Raw genomic sequence first — 16,982 nt, forward strand, 5'->3', positions numbered from 1 at the left:
GGTGCATCGGCCTCCCTCTTCTTCAGAGATACAACGGCTGGTGCGTCGGCCTCCCTTTTCTTCAGTGACACACCTGCAGGTGCCGTGGAACCTGTAAAATATAGATGATTTTTTTCCATTTAATTTTCATTTCCTTATTAAAACAACGAAATATAACTTGTATAAAAGTATTTTTTTATTAGTTACCAATATAGAAAATTACTTTTTACAGTTTCATTGCATTTTCATTTTTATTTAAAAGTCAATTTTTTAAAACTATTTGTCTGTTGTGTATGTGTCCTTCCACTGTAATTCAGAACAACTTGTTCAGCTTAATTCCCTGACAAGATATATATTAATCTATTTTCACTCAATGTTGCATTTGGAAGCAATCAATTAATGATAACAGAAATAAATTCGTTGATAAAGAAATGTATGACTTACCAAAAGAGGCTAGACAAATAACAGCAACAATTGAAATCCAAACACACCTCATGTCTGCAAGATAGCTTCTCTGGGAAATACTGAAACAACAAAAACCTTAAGATATAACTCGTTTGTAAAACATGTTAAACGATATGGATTGATCTGTGCATATACCAAATACATATCATGTTACAACTGTATACATTAGATGACGCAAATGTTTCCCACGTCTTCATTGGCTGAATCATAATAACGTGGAGGTCGACGATTTGTGATATTGACTCGATGCTATTATTTTTAGAAACAGCAGGTTAATATTAACTTCATGACGTCATTTTTATTGAAAAGTCACAATGCTTTCTGCAAAATTCATTAGTTTCTTCCGTACAATTTCCATAGTTCCATATTTTTAATCAAATAACAATTAAGATAATATTGATCAACTATGGACTATTTCTGTAAATATGTAGTTATATAAACTTGAAAAAGTGATATTGACCTCGACTTCGTCTCGGTGATTATCCACTTTCTCAGGTCTATATAACTACATAGTGACCTAAAAAGATATCTATAACTTATATATATTATCCAAATTACATGAACGTGAGCGTTTGGAAGAATACAACCTATTAAACCCTTTGACCAATAGTACATAGCTTTGTTCTATCTACTTCAATAACAAAACTAATACAGATTATCTTTTTCCCCCCGTCAACAATAATTTCAAAATGCATCATTTTCAGAACAACCGATTGCAACTAAATCTACGTCAATAGTGGCTTAAACATTCATTTCGAAAACTATACTACAGTGTCAACCCATCGTGACAAATTCGACACAAAATCATAGGCTCGGAAACGGAGGCGAAAAAGCCAAACTAATATTGCATGATTACATGTAATACAAATTGTTTCATAAAAATGAAAAATCGTAAAAAAAGAAAAGAAATAAAAGGTGCTAATGGCCGATTGATAACTTATATAATTACATGATCTATAAATCAACCATATCGTCAAGCATTGTATAACGTTACTATAGGGAATCAAATTGAGGATTTTATTTTCATGTTCTATTAACACAATAAATCTGTAGGTTGTATGTGGAAATAAATGTTAATTTTACTGGTTTAATATTGTTTTATAAAATATAATGACATCAGAAAACTCTTCCATAAAGTTGATTATATTATTGTAATGTTTTAGCAATTGGGTATGATGACAAACTCCCATGTAAACGTGGCTCGTAAACCTTTAGATAGACCAACATGTCTTATCTAAATAAAGTCACTGTTAAGTGAAAACCTACGACAGAGTCTAGACCTTTAAGAATCATCAATTCTCACAATGTATTTATCTATTGATCTGTTTAAGTGTAGTTTAACACATAAATCACTTAACCGCTAAACTAAAAATTTCCGATATTTAGTAGATGGTCAAAATTTAAATCGCTAATAATTTTCCACATTAATTATATTATGTATTTGCCAAAGGTGTTAGCCGCCAAATCATCTCAATATTTCTGCTAACATGGTGTACATAGGCAGCTTAATATATAAAAGAAGTACAGAGAAAAGATTACATTGGGTAATTGTTTTTTCTTTATTCCCTATAAACATTTATAAATTCCTTTCTTCATACTTAATTGAAACAGAATACTATCTTCACACAATTATTACCTCGCATTAATTGGGAAGTATAAATAAAAGAATTAAAACTGAACATGCTCTTACCTTCAGATTTAGGATGGTTCCCCGTTCTTTTTCGAAATGTGAGTTGCCTGCGTATAACACTTAGAGAGTTGTGCTGTAGACGAGATTATCGCGGGGTTTTATAGAGAAATATTTGGCACCAGATCGTTCTGGGTTTTTCACGTGACGATTTTTATTGTTATCGGTTTATGAACAAAACAACTCATCTCAATTTCCTAGAAATGTTTATGTAAATTTGCAAGATGTTCAGTTTGGAAAATAAATGTATTCTAATGACGCTGTCAGTCATCATGCTACCTTCCCCACAAGAGACTCGGTATCATACGCTGACCCCAGATGATTGATGGGAGTGTACTAAGGCCGGTCTACGTAATGCACGTAGTAGTGGGAAACCCTAACAGGACGGCCAATGTTACAGTTATTGTGCTGGCTACTTTACCTGGAGCAGGTGGGAAGTATGCAGTAAATAGCTATACAGAAATAAATTGCATGCTTAATTGTGAATGACCTCCCCTGGATCATTCTTCACAACCACCCCTAATTCCTAGATGGATTTATTGACTAAAAGTTTTGGAAAATATGTCATTTGTTTGCTTTGATATATTGTCTTGAACCATTAACATATAATAGTGGCATCATCAGTCAAACATGTCAATGATCCTGATTAGCTTGGAAACATAGCATGAACTCCCAGTAACCATAATTTGTAAAACGAATTGTAATATGTGTTTACTATTAACTGTACAAGTACATTGTGTCACCGGTTGCTCAGTATAACAATAACTCTGACAAGTTGTTTTAAGTGTTTATCTTTCCTTTATGCTCTCCGAGAAACCGGGTATGATGTCCCTAGCCTGCTAATACATGCTGGCGGCAATGTATCTGTACGCCCTCTATATGTAAAGGTTATTGCATGGTTATCGAGCAACAAGGGATTTATTACACCCGAGCGAAGCTAGGGTGTAATAAGCCCCCAGTGACGAGAAATCATGCAATAACTGGCTTACTGCATGCTTCCCAACTCGAACAAAACAGAAAAATTGAGTAAAAAGTGTTCACATGGACAATCTTTTTACCTACCCTATACTGCAAATAATTTACATGTACATGTCTGAGTGAGTACTAATCAGAACCAGGTAAGTTTGTCTTTATTCTCAATAGCCCAGTCTGAGTGTATCCTTCATAATGGGTACAAGTATTTTTGGATTACCTACTATCCAGCTCCAGTGTCAGGGAAGGTAAGGAGTGTCTGTTCAACAATTAGAACAAAATACGGGAAACAATGTTGAATTTCTGACTACATTTTCAGTTTAATTTTCAAGATGTGGCAAAGGTACGGGATATTGAAACCATTTTCATACATACAATGTAAGGGTTTATCAAAATTCCAGTTCTTTTGATGAATGATATATTTGAATGTGCTATTTTGTATAAAGAAANTGACCTCCCCTGGATCATTCTTCACAACCACCCCTAATTCCTAGATGGATTTATTGACTAAAAGTTTTGGAAAATATGTCATTTGTTTGCTTTGATATATTGTCTTGAACCATTAACATATAATAGTGGCATCATCAGTCAAACATGTCAATGATCCTGATTAGCTTGGAAACATAGCATGAACTCCCAGTAACCATAATTTGTAAAACGAATTGTAATATGTGTTTACTATTAACTGTACAAGTACATTGTGTCACCGGTTGCTCAGTATAACAATAACTCTGACAAGTTGTTTTAAGTGTTTATCTTTCCTTTATGCTCTCCGAGAAACCGGGTATGATGTCCCTAGCCTGCTAATACATGCTGGCGGCAATGTATCTGTACGCCCTCTATATGTAAAGGTTATTGCATGGTTATCGAGCAACAAGGGATTTATTACACCCGAGCGAAGCTAGGGTGTAATAAGCCCCCAGTGACGAGAAATCATGCAATAACTGGCTTACTGCATGCTTCCCAACTCGAACAAAACAGAAAAATTGAGTAAAAAGTGTTCACATGGACAATCTTTTTACCTACCCTATACTGCAAATAATTTACATGTACANACACGTGTATACAGACAGTTGACAGCACTCGTTGTATATATATATACACACACCATATATATATTTATCATATTATATAACCCAGGGTTACATACTCCCTTGCTGGGGGAAAATGTGTCCCACATTTGTTATTACCTTAAAATAACTTTACTAAAAATCTTCTAAGGCGAAATTCAGTCCTATCGCCTTGTCACAGCTGCATAAGTCTGTAACCTTTACAAAACAATGAAATTCATGCAAGTTTTATACTAAATCAATTAAAACCTGCAAAATAATTATCTGAATAAAAATATGTAATACAATCAATCAATCATGATGACATTTAATTACAAATTCCTGAAAATAATCTGTTAACTCCATCTTTCTTTGAATGACTGCCGGTGCTCCATGGAAATTCCTGAAAGTATGGACTATTTTGCAAAACGTTGTGAAACGATTTTTATACACCTAATCCTCAATTTACATTACAATGAGTTAATCACATAATAATCAAGGTTCCTCAGGAAAACTCATTTGAATATAGTCTAACATGTATATAACTACACCCAAACTTCATGATTGCCACAAACCGCATTTACAGAGCACACCCACTGACCGAACATGTCTGGCGGTTTCCGGTTCCGGTGTGAACTCGGTGGAGACACTAGCTCTTCATCCCCGGAACTATCAGCCGAAACAGGTTTAGGTGGTTCAGGTGACCTGGTTATATGTCGTATAGGACTCATCCCACTTGTATGAAACGGACTAGACAAGGGAGATAACTCAAGAGGATTCCTCCTTTGAGGTATTACTCGATAAGTGAAAAAAAAAGGAAATGGAATCATGATTATATCATATTTTGTAGGATTACCATGGCTGGTTGAGGCATCAGAACACTGTACAATATGTGACACTTATTTCCGTGTTTTTGATAAAACTCATGCAAAATGTAAGAAATTATTTCTGCGAATGAAACATTGGTGATATCTTACATCTGTGTGAAATATATGTTGAAGAGATACATGTATCTTATTTCTGTATGTGATACATGTGAGATATCTTATTTCTGTGTGTGATACATGTAAGAGATATCTTATTTTTGTGTGTGGTACATGTAAGAGATATCTTATTTCTGTGTGTGATACATGTGAGAGATATCTTATTTCTGTGTGTGATTCATGAGAGAGATATATTATGTCTGTGTGTGATACATCTGAGATATATCTTAATTATGTGTGTGATACATATGAGAGATATCTTATTTCTGTGTGTGGTTCATGAGAGAGATATCTTATTTCTGTGTGTGATTCATGAGAGAGATATCTTATGTCTGTGATAAATATGAGAATTATATTATTTCTGTGTGTGATACATGTGAGAGTTATCTTATGTCTGTGTGTGATACATGTGAGAGATATCTTAATTATATGTGTGATACATGTAAGAGATATCAAACTTTCTGTATGTGATACATATGAGAGATATCTTATTTCTGTGTGTGATACATATGAGAGATATCTTATTTCAGTGTGTGGTACATGTGAGAGATATCTTATTTCTGTATGTGATACATGTGAGAGATATCTTAATTTTGTATGTGATACATATGAGAGATATCTTATTTCTGTGTGTGATACATCTGAAATATCTTATTTCAGTGTGTGGTACATGTGAGAGATATCTTATTTCTGTATGTGATATATGTGAGAGATATCTGATTTTCTGTGTGTGATACATGTGAGAGATATCTTATTTCTGTATGTGATACATGTGAGATATCTTATTTCTGTGTGTGTTACATCTGAGCGATTTCTTATTTCTGTGTGTGATACATCTGATTTATCTTATTTCTGTATGTGATACATGTAAGAGATCTCTTATTTCTGTGTGTGATACATGAGAGATATCTTATTTCTGTGTGTGTTACATCTGAGCGATTTCTTATTTCTGTGTGTGATTCATGTGAGAGATATCTTAATTATGTGTGTGATACATGTGAGAGATATCCTATTTCTGTGTGTGATACATGGGAGAGATATCTTATTTCTGTGGATGATACATGTGAGAGATATCCTATTTCTGTGTGTGATACATCTGAGATATCTTATTTCAGTGTGTGATACATGTAAGAGATATCTTATTTTTGTGTGTGGTACATGTAAGAGATATCTTATTTCTGTTTGTGTTACATCTGAGCGATATCTTATTTCTGTGTGTGTTACATCTGAGCGATATCTTATTTCTGTGAGTGATACATCTGATTTATCTTATTTCTGTATGTGATACATGTGAGATATATCTTATTTCTGTGTGTGTTACATCTGAGCGATATCTTATTTCTGTGTGTGATACATCTGATTTATCTTATTTCTGTATGTGATACATGTGAGATATATCTTATGTCTGTATGTGATACATGTGAGAGATATCTTATTTCTGTGTGTGATACATGTGAGAGATATCTTATTTCTGTGTGAGATACATGTTAGAGATATCTCAATTCTGTGTGTGATACATCTGAGATATCTTATTTCAGTGTGTGGTACATGTGAGAGATATTTTATTTCTGTGTGTGATACATGTGAGAGATATCTTATTTCTGTGTGAGATACATGTTAGAGATATCTTAATTCTGTGTGTGATACATGTAAGAGATATCTTATTTCTGTGTGTGATACATGTGAGATATCTTATTTCTGTGGATGATACATGTAAGAGATATCTTATTTCTGTGTGTGATACATCTGAGATATATCTTAATTATGTGTGTGATACATGTGAGAGATATCTTATTTCTGTGGATGATACATGTAAGAGATATCTTATTTCTGTGTGTGATACATGTAAGAGATATCTTATTTCTGTATGTGGTACATGTGAGATATCTTATTTCAGTGTGTGATACATCTGAGATATATCTTAATTATGTGTGTGATACATGTGAGAGATATCTTATTTCTGTGGATGATACATGTGAGAGATATCTTATTTCTGTGGATGATACATGTACGAGATATCTTATTTCTGTGTGTGATACATCTGAGATATCTTATTTCTGTGTGTGATACATGTGAGAGATACCTTATTTCTGTGTGTGGTACATGTGAGAGATATCTTATTTCTGTATGTGATACATGATAGATATCTTATTTCTGTGTGTGATACATGTGAGAGATATCTTAATTCTGTGTGTGATACATGAGAGATATCTTAATTCTGTGTGTGTTACATGAGAGATATCTTATTTCTGTGTGTGATACACCTGAGATATCTTATTTCAGTGTGTGATACATCTGAGATATATCTTAATTATGTGTGTGATACATGTGAGAGATATCTTATTTCTGTATGTGATACATGATAGATATCTTATTTCTGTGTGTGATACGTGTGAGAGATATCTTATTTCTGTATGTGATACATGATAGATATCTTATTTCTGTGTGTGATACATGTGAGATATCTTATTTCTGTGTGTGATATATGTGAGAGATATCTTATTTCAGTGTGTGATACATGTGAGATATCTTATTTCTGTGTGTGATATATGTGAGAGATATCTTATTTTAGTGTGTGATACATGTGAGATATCTTATTTCTGTGTGTGATACATGTGAGATATCTTATTTCTGTGTGTGATACATGAGAGATATCTTATGTCTGTGTGTGATACATGAGAGATATCTTATTTCTGTGTGTGGTACATGCGAGAGATATCTTATTTCTGTATGTGATACATGATAGATATCTTATTTCTGTGTGTGATACATGTGAGAGATAACTTATTTCTGTGTGTGGTACATGTGAGAGATATCTTATTTCTGTATGTGATACATGATAGATATCTTATTTCTGTGTGTGATACATGTGAGAGATATCTTATTTCTGTATGTGATACATGAGAGATATCTTAATTCTGTGTGTGATACATGAGAGATATCTTATTTCTGTGTGTGATACATGAGCGATATCTTATTTCTGTATGTGATACATCTGAGATATCTTATTTCTGTATGTGGTACATGTAAGAGATATCTTATTTCTGTGTGTGATACATCTGAGATATCTTATTTCAGTGTGTGATACATCTGAGACATCTTATGTCTGTATGTGGTACATCTGAGATATCTTATGTCTGTATGTGATACATCTGAGATATCTTATTTCTGTGTGTGATACATGAGAGACATCTTATTTCTGTGTGTGATACATCTGAGATATCTTATTTCAGTGTGTGATACATCTGAGACATCTTATGTCTGTATTTGGTACATCTGAGATATCTTATGTCTGTATGTGATACATCTGAGATATCCTATTTCTGTGTGTGATACATGAGAGACATCTTAGTTCTGTGTGTGATACATCTGAGATATCTTATGTCTGTATGTGATACATCTGAGATATCTTATTTCAGTGTGTGGTACATGTGAGAGATATCTGATTTCTGTATGTGATATATGTGAGAGATATCTTATTTCTGTGTGTGATACATCTGAGAGATATCATATTTCTGTGTGTGATACATGAGAGATATCTTATTTCTGTGTGTGATACATCTGAGATATCTTATTTCAGTGTGTGGTACATGTGAGAGATATCTGATTTTCTGTGTGTGATACATGTGTGAGATATCTTATTTCTGTGTGTGATACATGAGAGATATCTTAATTCTGTGTGTGATACATGAGAGATATCTTAATTCTGTGTGTGATACATGTGATAGATATCTTATTTCTGTATGTGATACATGTGATATATCTTATTTCTGTATGTGATACATGAGAGATATCTTATTTCAGTGTGTGGTACATGTGAGAGATATCTGATTTCTGTATGTGATACATGTAAGAGATATCTTATTTCTGTGTGTGATACATGTAAGAGATATCTTATTTCTTTGTGTGATATATGTGAGAGATATCTGATTTTCTGTGTGTGATACATGAGAGAGATATCTTATTTCTGTGTGTGTTACATGAGAGATATCTTATTTTTGTGTGTGATACATGAGAGATATCTTATTTCTGTGTGTGATACATCTGAGATATCTTATTTCAGTGTGTGATACATGTGAGAGATATCTTATTTCTGTATGTGATATATGTGAGAGATATCTGATTTTCTGTGTGTGATACATGAGAGATATCTTATTTCAGTGTGTGATACATCTGAGACATATCTTATTTCTGTGTGTGATACATCTGAGATATCTTATGTCTGTATGTGGTACATGTAAGAGATATCTTATTTCTGTGTGTGATACATGAGAGATATCTTATTTCTGTGTGTGATACATCTGAGATATCTTATTTCAGTGTGTGATACATCTGAGACATATCTTATTTCTGTGTGTGATACATCTGAGATATCTTATGTCTGTATGTGGTACATGTAAGAGATATCTTATTTCTGTGTGTGATACATGAGAGATATCTTATTTCAGTGTGTGATACATCTGAGATATCTTATTTCAGTGTGTGGTACATGTGAGAGATATCTGATTTCTGTATGTGATATATGTGAGAGATATCTGATTTTCTGTGTGTGATACATGTGAGATATCTTAATTCTGTGTGTGATACATGTGAGATATCTTATTTCTGTGTGTGATACATGAGAGATATCTTATTTCTGTGTGTGATACATCTGAGATATCTTATTTCAGTGTGTGATACATGTAAGAGATATCTTATTTCTGTGTGTGTTACATCTGAGCGATATCTTATTTCTGTGTGTGATACATCTGATTTATCTTATTTCTGTGTGAAATACATGTAAGAGATATCTTATTTATGTGTGTGGTACAGGTGAGGTATATCTTATTTCTGTGTGTGATACGTGTGAGAGATATCTTATTTCTGTGTGTGATACATGTGAGAGATATCTGATTTTCTGTGTGTGATACGTGTGAGAGATATCTGATTTTCTGTGTGTGATACATGTGAGAGATATCTGATTTTCTGTGTGGGATACATGTGAGAGATATCTGATTTTCTGTGTGTGATACGTGTGAGAGATATCTGATTTTCTGTGTGTGATACATGTGAGAGATATCTGATTTTCTGTGTGTGATACATGTTAGAGATATCTTAATTCTGTATCTGATACATGTGAGAGATATCTTAATTATGTGTGTGATACATGTGATAGATATCTTATTTCTGTATGTGATACATATGAGAGATATCTTAATTTTGTGTGTGATACATGTGAGATATCTTATTTCTGTATGTGATACATATGAGAGATATCTTATTTCTTTGTGTGATACATGTAAGAGATATTTTAATTCTGTGTGTGATACATATGAGAGATATCTTATTTCTTTGTGTGATTCATGTGAGAGATATTTTAATTCTGTATGTGATACATATGAGAGATATCTTATTTATGTGTGTGATACAAGTGAGAGATATCTTAATTATGTATGTGATACATGTGAGAGATAACTTATTTCTGTGTGTTATTCATGTGAGAGATATCTTGTTTCTGTTTGTGATACATACAAGAGATATCTTAATTATGTGTGTGATACATGTAAGAGATAACTTAATTCTGTATGTGATACATGTGAGAGATTGATTTTCTGTGTGATTCATGTGAGAGATATCTTAATTCTGTATGTGATACATGTGAGAGATATCTTATTTATGTATGTGATACATGCAAGAGATATCTTATTTCTGTGTGTGATACATGTGAGAGATATCTTATTTCTGTGTGTGATACATGTGCGAGATATCTTATTTCTGTGTGTGATACATGTGAGAGATATCTGATTTCTGTGTGTGATACATGCAAGAGATATCTTATTTCTGTGTGTGATACATGCAAGAGATATCTTATTTCTGTGTGTGATACAAGTGAGAGATATCTTATTTTTGTGTGTGATACATGCAAGAGATATCTTATTTCTGTGTGTGATACATGTGAGAGATATCTTAATTTTGTGTGTGATACATGTGAGAGATATCTTATTTCTGTGTGTGATACATGTGAGAGATATCTTAATTCTGTGTGTGATACATGTAAGAGATAACTTATTTCTTTGTGTGATTCATGTGAGAGATATCTTAATTCTGTGTGTGATACATGTGAGAGATATCTTATTTCTTTGTGTGATTCATGTGAGAGATATCTTAATTATGTGTGTGATACATGTAAAGATATCTTATTTCTGTGTGTGATACATGTGAGATATCTTATTTCTTTGTGTGATTCATGTGAGAGATATCTTAATTATGTGTGTGATACATGTGAGAGATATCCTATTTCTGTGTGTGATACATGTAAGAGATATCTTATTTCTGTGTGTGATACATGTGAGAGATATCATATTTATATGTGTGATAAATCTGAGATATCTTAATTATGTGTGTGATACATGTGAGATATATCTTATTTCTGTATGTGATACATGTGAGAAATCTCTTATTTCTTTGTGTGATACCTGTGAGAGATATCTTATTTCTGTGTGTGATACATGTGAGATATATCTTAATTCTGTGTGAGATACATGTTAGAGATATCTTTATTCTGTATGTGATACATGTGAGATATATCTTATTTCTGTGTGAGATACATGTTAGAGATATCTGATTTTCTGCGTGTGAAACATGTGAGAGATTGATTTTCTGTGTGATTCATGTGAGAGATATCTTAATTCTGTACGTGATACATGTGAGAGATATCTTATTTCTGTGTGTGATACATGTGAGAGATATCTTAATTCTGTGTGTGATACATGTGAGAGATATCTTATTTCTGTATGTGATACATGTGAGATGTCTTATGTCTGTGTGATACATGAGAGATATCTTATTTCTGTTTTTGATACATGAGAGATATCTTATTTCTGTTTGTGATACATGAGAGATATCTTATTTCAGTATCACGAGACAGATATCTTATTCGTGTCTGTGATTAATGTGAGAGATACCACTTTTCTAGTTTTAAACATGTGAGAGATATCTGATTTTCTTTGTTTGATAAATATAAGTAAGAAATATTTTCCGAGAGTTGTCATATTTCTGTATCTTATACTCTTCATTATGGTTAATACACTATTCAGGAGGTGGTTAACAAATATACCGACCAATGTGACAAAACAGATTAATAGGAGGTGGTTAACAAATATACCGACCATTGTGACAAAACTGATAAATAGGAGGTGGTTAACAAATATACCGACCAATGTGACAAAACAGATTAATAGGAGGAGGTTAACAAATATACCGACCAATGTGACAATACAGATTAATAGGAGGTGGTTAACAAATATACCGACCAATGTGACAAAACAGATAAATAGGAGGTGGATAACAAATATACCGACCAATGTGACAAAACAGATTAATAGGAGGTGGTTAACAAATATCCCGACCAATGTGACAAAACAGATTATTAGGAAGTGGTTAACAAATATACCGACCAATGTGACAAAACAGATTAATAGGAGGTGGTTAACAAATATACCGACCAATGTGACAAAACAGATTAATAGAAGATACCAACTATGTGTGATGTAAACAAGAAAATCTCAATAAAAGGGAAATATGTCTGAAGTTTAGCTAAATTCAAACCTTTTATCCCTTGGTAGAGATTGCTACGTGTTCATCAGATGGGAGTGATTGATTTATTTTTCTCCTGCAATTTGCTACCATAAAAATATGTTGTAATGATTAATCGAATGCTTCGCGCCATCACCAAGTGTACATGAAATGTGTGCAAAACTTGATTACACTACCCTGATTAAATTGCATATGTGATGACGGGATGATAAAGCTTCAGAATAATAGCACACCAGCTGTCTTTTCCTAGGTATATAGATAAAAGGTTTATCTTTTCTCTAGCACCTGTGATATTTGAGAGAAAAACAATCAGCGTGACGAATCAATAAATAATTAACATTCTAGATAGTTAATAGGGAGTAGTATCAATGATCATTGACCGAGAAATAGCACATTTCTAAGGTAAATATATGATCCTACGATACAGGGTTTATAACTAGGATGACAGACCTTAACTACCAAGTTTATTAGGATAGCTGTATACGCTGTGTCCGTTGTCCAGAACTACAGTATTCATAATATGTGACCGGTGTTGTAAAATACTAGATTGATGAGGAATAAGAATAAAAAAAGTTGGAAATTCCTTCTGTGGAAACCAACATGTAATTCAAAACAATAATCCCACACATTGTGTTTTGAATGCAACACTCACAGAATGTAGATAATGCAAAACGATCTTGACAGCTGAAATCAAATCAGATTATCTGTGCCTTGTTCCAGGTTAGTGCTGTTTGCGTGGCATGTTTCAGAAATGGTGTACACTTTGTAGCATCAACCTATCAAGTCTTTACTTAATAACATTGAAATCATGTTATAGCGTTCTTAGACAGCGATACTTTGCTGTTGGCATTCTTCTTACGAGAAGATGAATAACTGTTTTATTATTCAAATATTCGCAATCCCTTTCATAAAATCTTACCTTGTAAAATAATTAAGAACGGCATTTACTCAGATTTTTATTTTATTTTATTCAAAAGTGGGTACTTGAACATTTTCAATAATTTCATGCTAAATATATCTGTGAAAGTAAAGTTGGCATGGCATTTCATTGAATATAACATATACAATTACACGAAAGTTACATGTATTTTAAGTAACTTATCACAGTATGAGGATCAATATAACACACAAAACACGTTTCAACAAAGTAACATCTTTGGTAAAAATCATGGAATACATAATAAATTCGTTCAATCAATTCACGTATTCATCATTATTAACGGTATATAATCTAGAATAGACGATATGTTAAACTAGGCTCAATATAGACATGTTATGTTACTTGAACCTGTTTAAACCGGAAACCTGTTTATTCCTAATACTGATCACATGGTGTTCACACATTCCACGTGTACATTCATTCAAAAGAAGTTGATTTTCATCCCCTTCTTCTCTGGTTCACATATCGCTTGTATAACAAAAAATGGAGATGATATTTTCATACATGATGGACATAACTTCTGATAAAAATACCCTGTCTGTGTAGGCCAAAGTTGTGTGCAGGCATTCATGTTTATCTTCCGTGCGAAGAGGTACATTATACACATAATTTGGCTTGATTAGACAGTTGCTATTGATAGCCTATGAAGTTTGAAGTGTTGCGAGTATTTCTAAGCGAAATTTAGTTAAAATACTTCTGTATCGTATCTACACAAAACAACTGTCATTACTGGTTTCATCACATTCAATAGACATTCTTCAGAAAACATGGACTAAATTATCTTGCAGGACACACATGGTGGCATTTTGTCCTCTAAAGAGAAACTGGTGGTTGGAAATCGGCCTCCCTCTTCTTCAGAGATACAACGGCAGGTGCGTCAGCTTCCCTCTTTTTCAGAGATACAACTGCAGGTGCGTCGGCTTCCCTCTTCTTCAGAGATACAACGGCAGGTGCATCGGCCTCCCTCTTCTTCAGAGATACAACGGCAGGTGCGTCGGCTTCCCTCTTCTTCAGAGATACAACGGCTGGTGCATCGGCCTCCCTCTTCTTCAGAGATACAACGGCTGGTGCGTCGGCCTCCCTTTTCTTCAGTGACACACCTGCAGGTGCCGTGGAACCTGTAAAATATAGATGATTTTTTCTACTTAATTTTCATTTCCTTATTAAAACAACGAAATATAAGTATAAAAGTGAATTTATTTATTAGTTACCAATATAGAAAATTACTTTGGATCATACTTTTTACAGTTTCATTGCATTTTCATTTATATTTAAAAGTCATTTTTTTAAAACTATTTGTCTGTTGCGTATGTGTCCCTCCACTGTAATTCAGAACAAGCTTAATTTCCTGACAAGATATATATTAATTTATTTTCACTCAATGTTGCATTTGGAAGCAATCAATTTATGATAACAGAAATAAATTCGTTGATAACGAAATGTATGACTTACCAAAAGAGGCTAGACAAATAACAGCAACAATTGAAATCCAAACACACCTCATGTCTGCAAGATAGCTTCTCTGGGAAAAACTGAAACAACAAAAACCTTAAGATATAACTCGTTTGTAAAACATGTAAAACGATATGGATTGATCTGTGCATATACCAACTACATATCATGTTACAACTGTATACATTAGATGACGCAAATGTTTCCCACGTCTTCATTGGCTGAATCATAATAACGTGGAGGTCGACGATTTGTGATATTGACTCGATGCTATTATTTTTAGAAACAGCAGGTTAATATTCGCTTCATGACGTCATTTTTATTGAAAAGTCACAATGCTTTCTGCAAAATTCATTAGTTTCCTCCGTACAATTTCCATAGTTCCATATTTTTAATCAAATAACAATTAAGATAATATTGATCAACTATGGACTATTTCTGTAAATATGTAGTTATATAAACTTGAAAAAGTGATATTGACCTCGACTTCGTCTCGGTGATTATCCACTTTCTCAGGTCTACATGTATATAACTACATAGTGACCTAAAAAGATATCTATAACTTATATATATTATCCAAATTACATGAACGAGAGCGTTTGGAAGAATACAACATATTAAACCCTTTGACCGATAGTACATAGCTTTATTTTATCTACTTCAATAACAAAACTAATACAGATGTTCTTTTTCCCGCCGTCAACAATAATTTCAAAATGCATCATTTTCAGAACAACCGATTGCAACTAAATCTACGTCAATAGTGGCTTAAACATTCATTTTGAAAACTATACTACAGTGTCAACCCATCGTGAAAAATGAAAATTCGTAAAAAAAAAAAGAAATAAATAAAAGGTGCTAATGGCCGATTGATAACTTATATAATTACATGATCTATAAATCAACCATGTCGTCGAGTATTGTATAACGTTACTATAGGGAATCAAATTGAGGATTTTATTTTCATGTTCTATTAACACAATAAATCTATAGGTTGTATGTGGAAATAAATGTTAATTTTACTGGTTTAATATTGTTTTACAAAATATAATGACATCAGAAAACTCTTCCATAAAGTTGATTATATTATTGTAATGTTTTAGCAATTGGGTATGATGACAAACTCCCATATAAACGTGGCTCGTAAACCTTTAGATAGAACAACATGTTTTCTCTAAATAAAGTCACTGTTAAGTGAAAACCTACGACAGAGTCTAGACCTTTAATAATCATCAATTCTCACAATGTATTTATCTATTGATCTGTTTAAGTGTAGTTTAACACAGAAATTATTTAACCGCTAAACTAAAATGGTGTACATAGGCACCTGAATATAGAAAAGAAGTACAGAGAAAAGATTACATTGGGTAATAGTTTTTTTTAATTATAACCTCGCATTAATTGGGAAGTATAAATAAAAGAATTAAAACTGAACATGCTCTTACCTTCAGATTTAGGATGGTTCCCCGTTCTTTTTCGAAATGAGAGTTGCCGGCGTATAACACTAAGAGAGTTGTGCTGTAGACGAGATTATCGCGGGGTTTTATAGAGAAATATTTGGCACCAGATCGTTCTGGTGTGTTCACGTGACGATTTTTATTGTTATCGGTTAATGAACAAAACAACTCATCTCAATTTCTTAGAACTGTTTATGTAAATTTGCAAGATGTTCAGTTTGGAAAATAAATGTATACCAATGACGCTGTCAGTCATCATGCTACCTTCCCCACAAATGACCCGGTATCATACGCTGACCCCAGATGATTGATGGGAGTGTACTAAGGTCGGTCTACGTAATGCACGCAGTAATGGTAAACCCTAACACGACGGCCAATGCTACAGTTATTGTGCTGGCTACTTTACCTTTTTGTAATTTGACA

The 16,982-nt window shown here is 33.2% G+C and overlaps 1 protein-coding gene across 1 annotated transcript in view; it reads right to left on the reverse strand.

Annotated features, from left to right (window-relative positions):
- The window catches only part of LOC110461977 (rab11 family-interacting protein 3-like), an 18,968-nt gene extending 2,312 nt beyond the window's left edge, over positions 1 to 16,656 (reverse strand). The window contains exons 1-3 of the mRNA XM_021515732.1: positions 16,548 to 16,656; positions 15,103 to 15,182; positions 14,498 to 14,768 (exon numbers count right to left, since the gene is read on the reverse strand). Of these exons, the coding sequence (XP_021371407.1) occupies positions 14,498 to 14,768; positions 15,103 to 15,154 (323 nt within the window). The 5' untranslated portion in view covers positions 15,155 to 15,182; positions 16,548 to 16,656. The remainder of the gene's footprint in view (positions 1 to 14,497; positions 14,769 to 15,102; positions 15,183 to 16,547) is intronic.
- Positions 16,657 to 16,982: the final 326 nt, after the last annotated feature.

This window comes from Mizuhopecten yessoensis, unplaced genomic scaffold, assembly GCF_002113885.1.
Source record: "Mizuhopecten yessoensis strain PY_sf001 unplaced genomic scaffold, ASM211388v2 scaffold10713, whole genome shotgun sequence".
In the NCBI taxonomy this organism is placed as follows: Eukaryota; Metazoa; Mollusca; class Bivalvia; order Pectinida; family Pectinidae; genus Mizuhopecten; species Mizuhopecten yessoensis.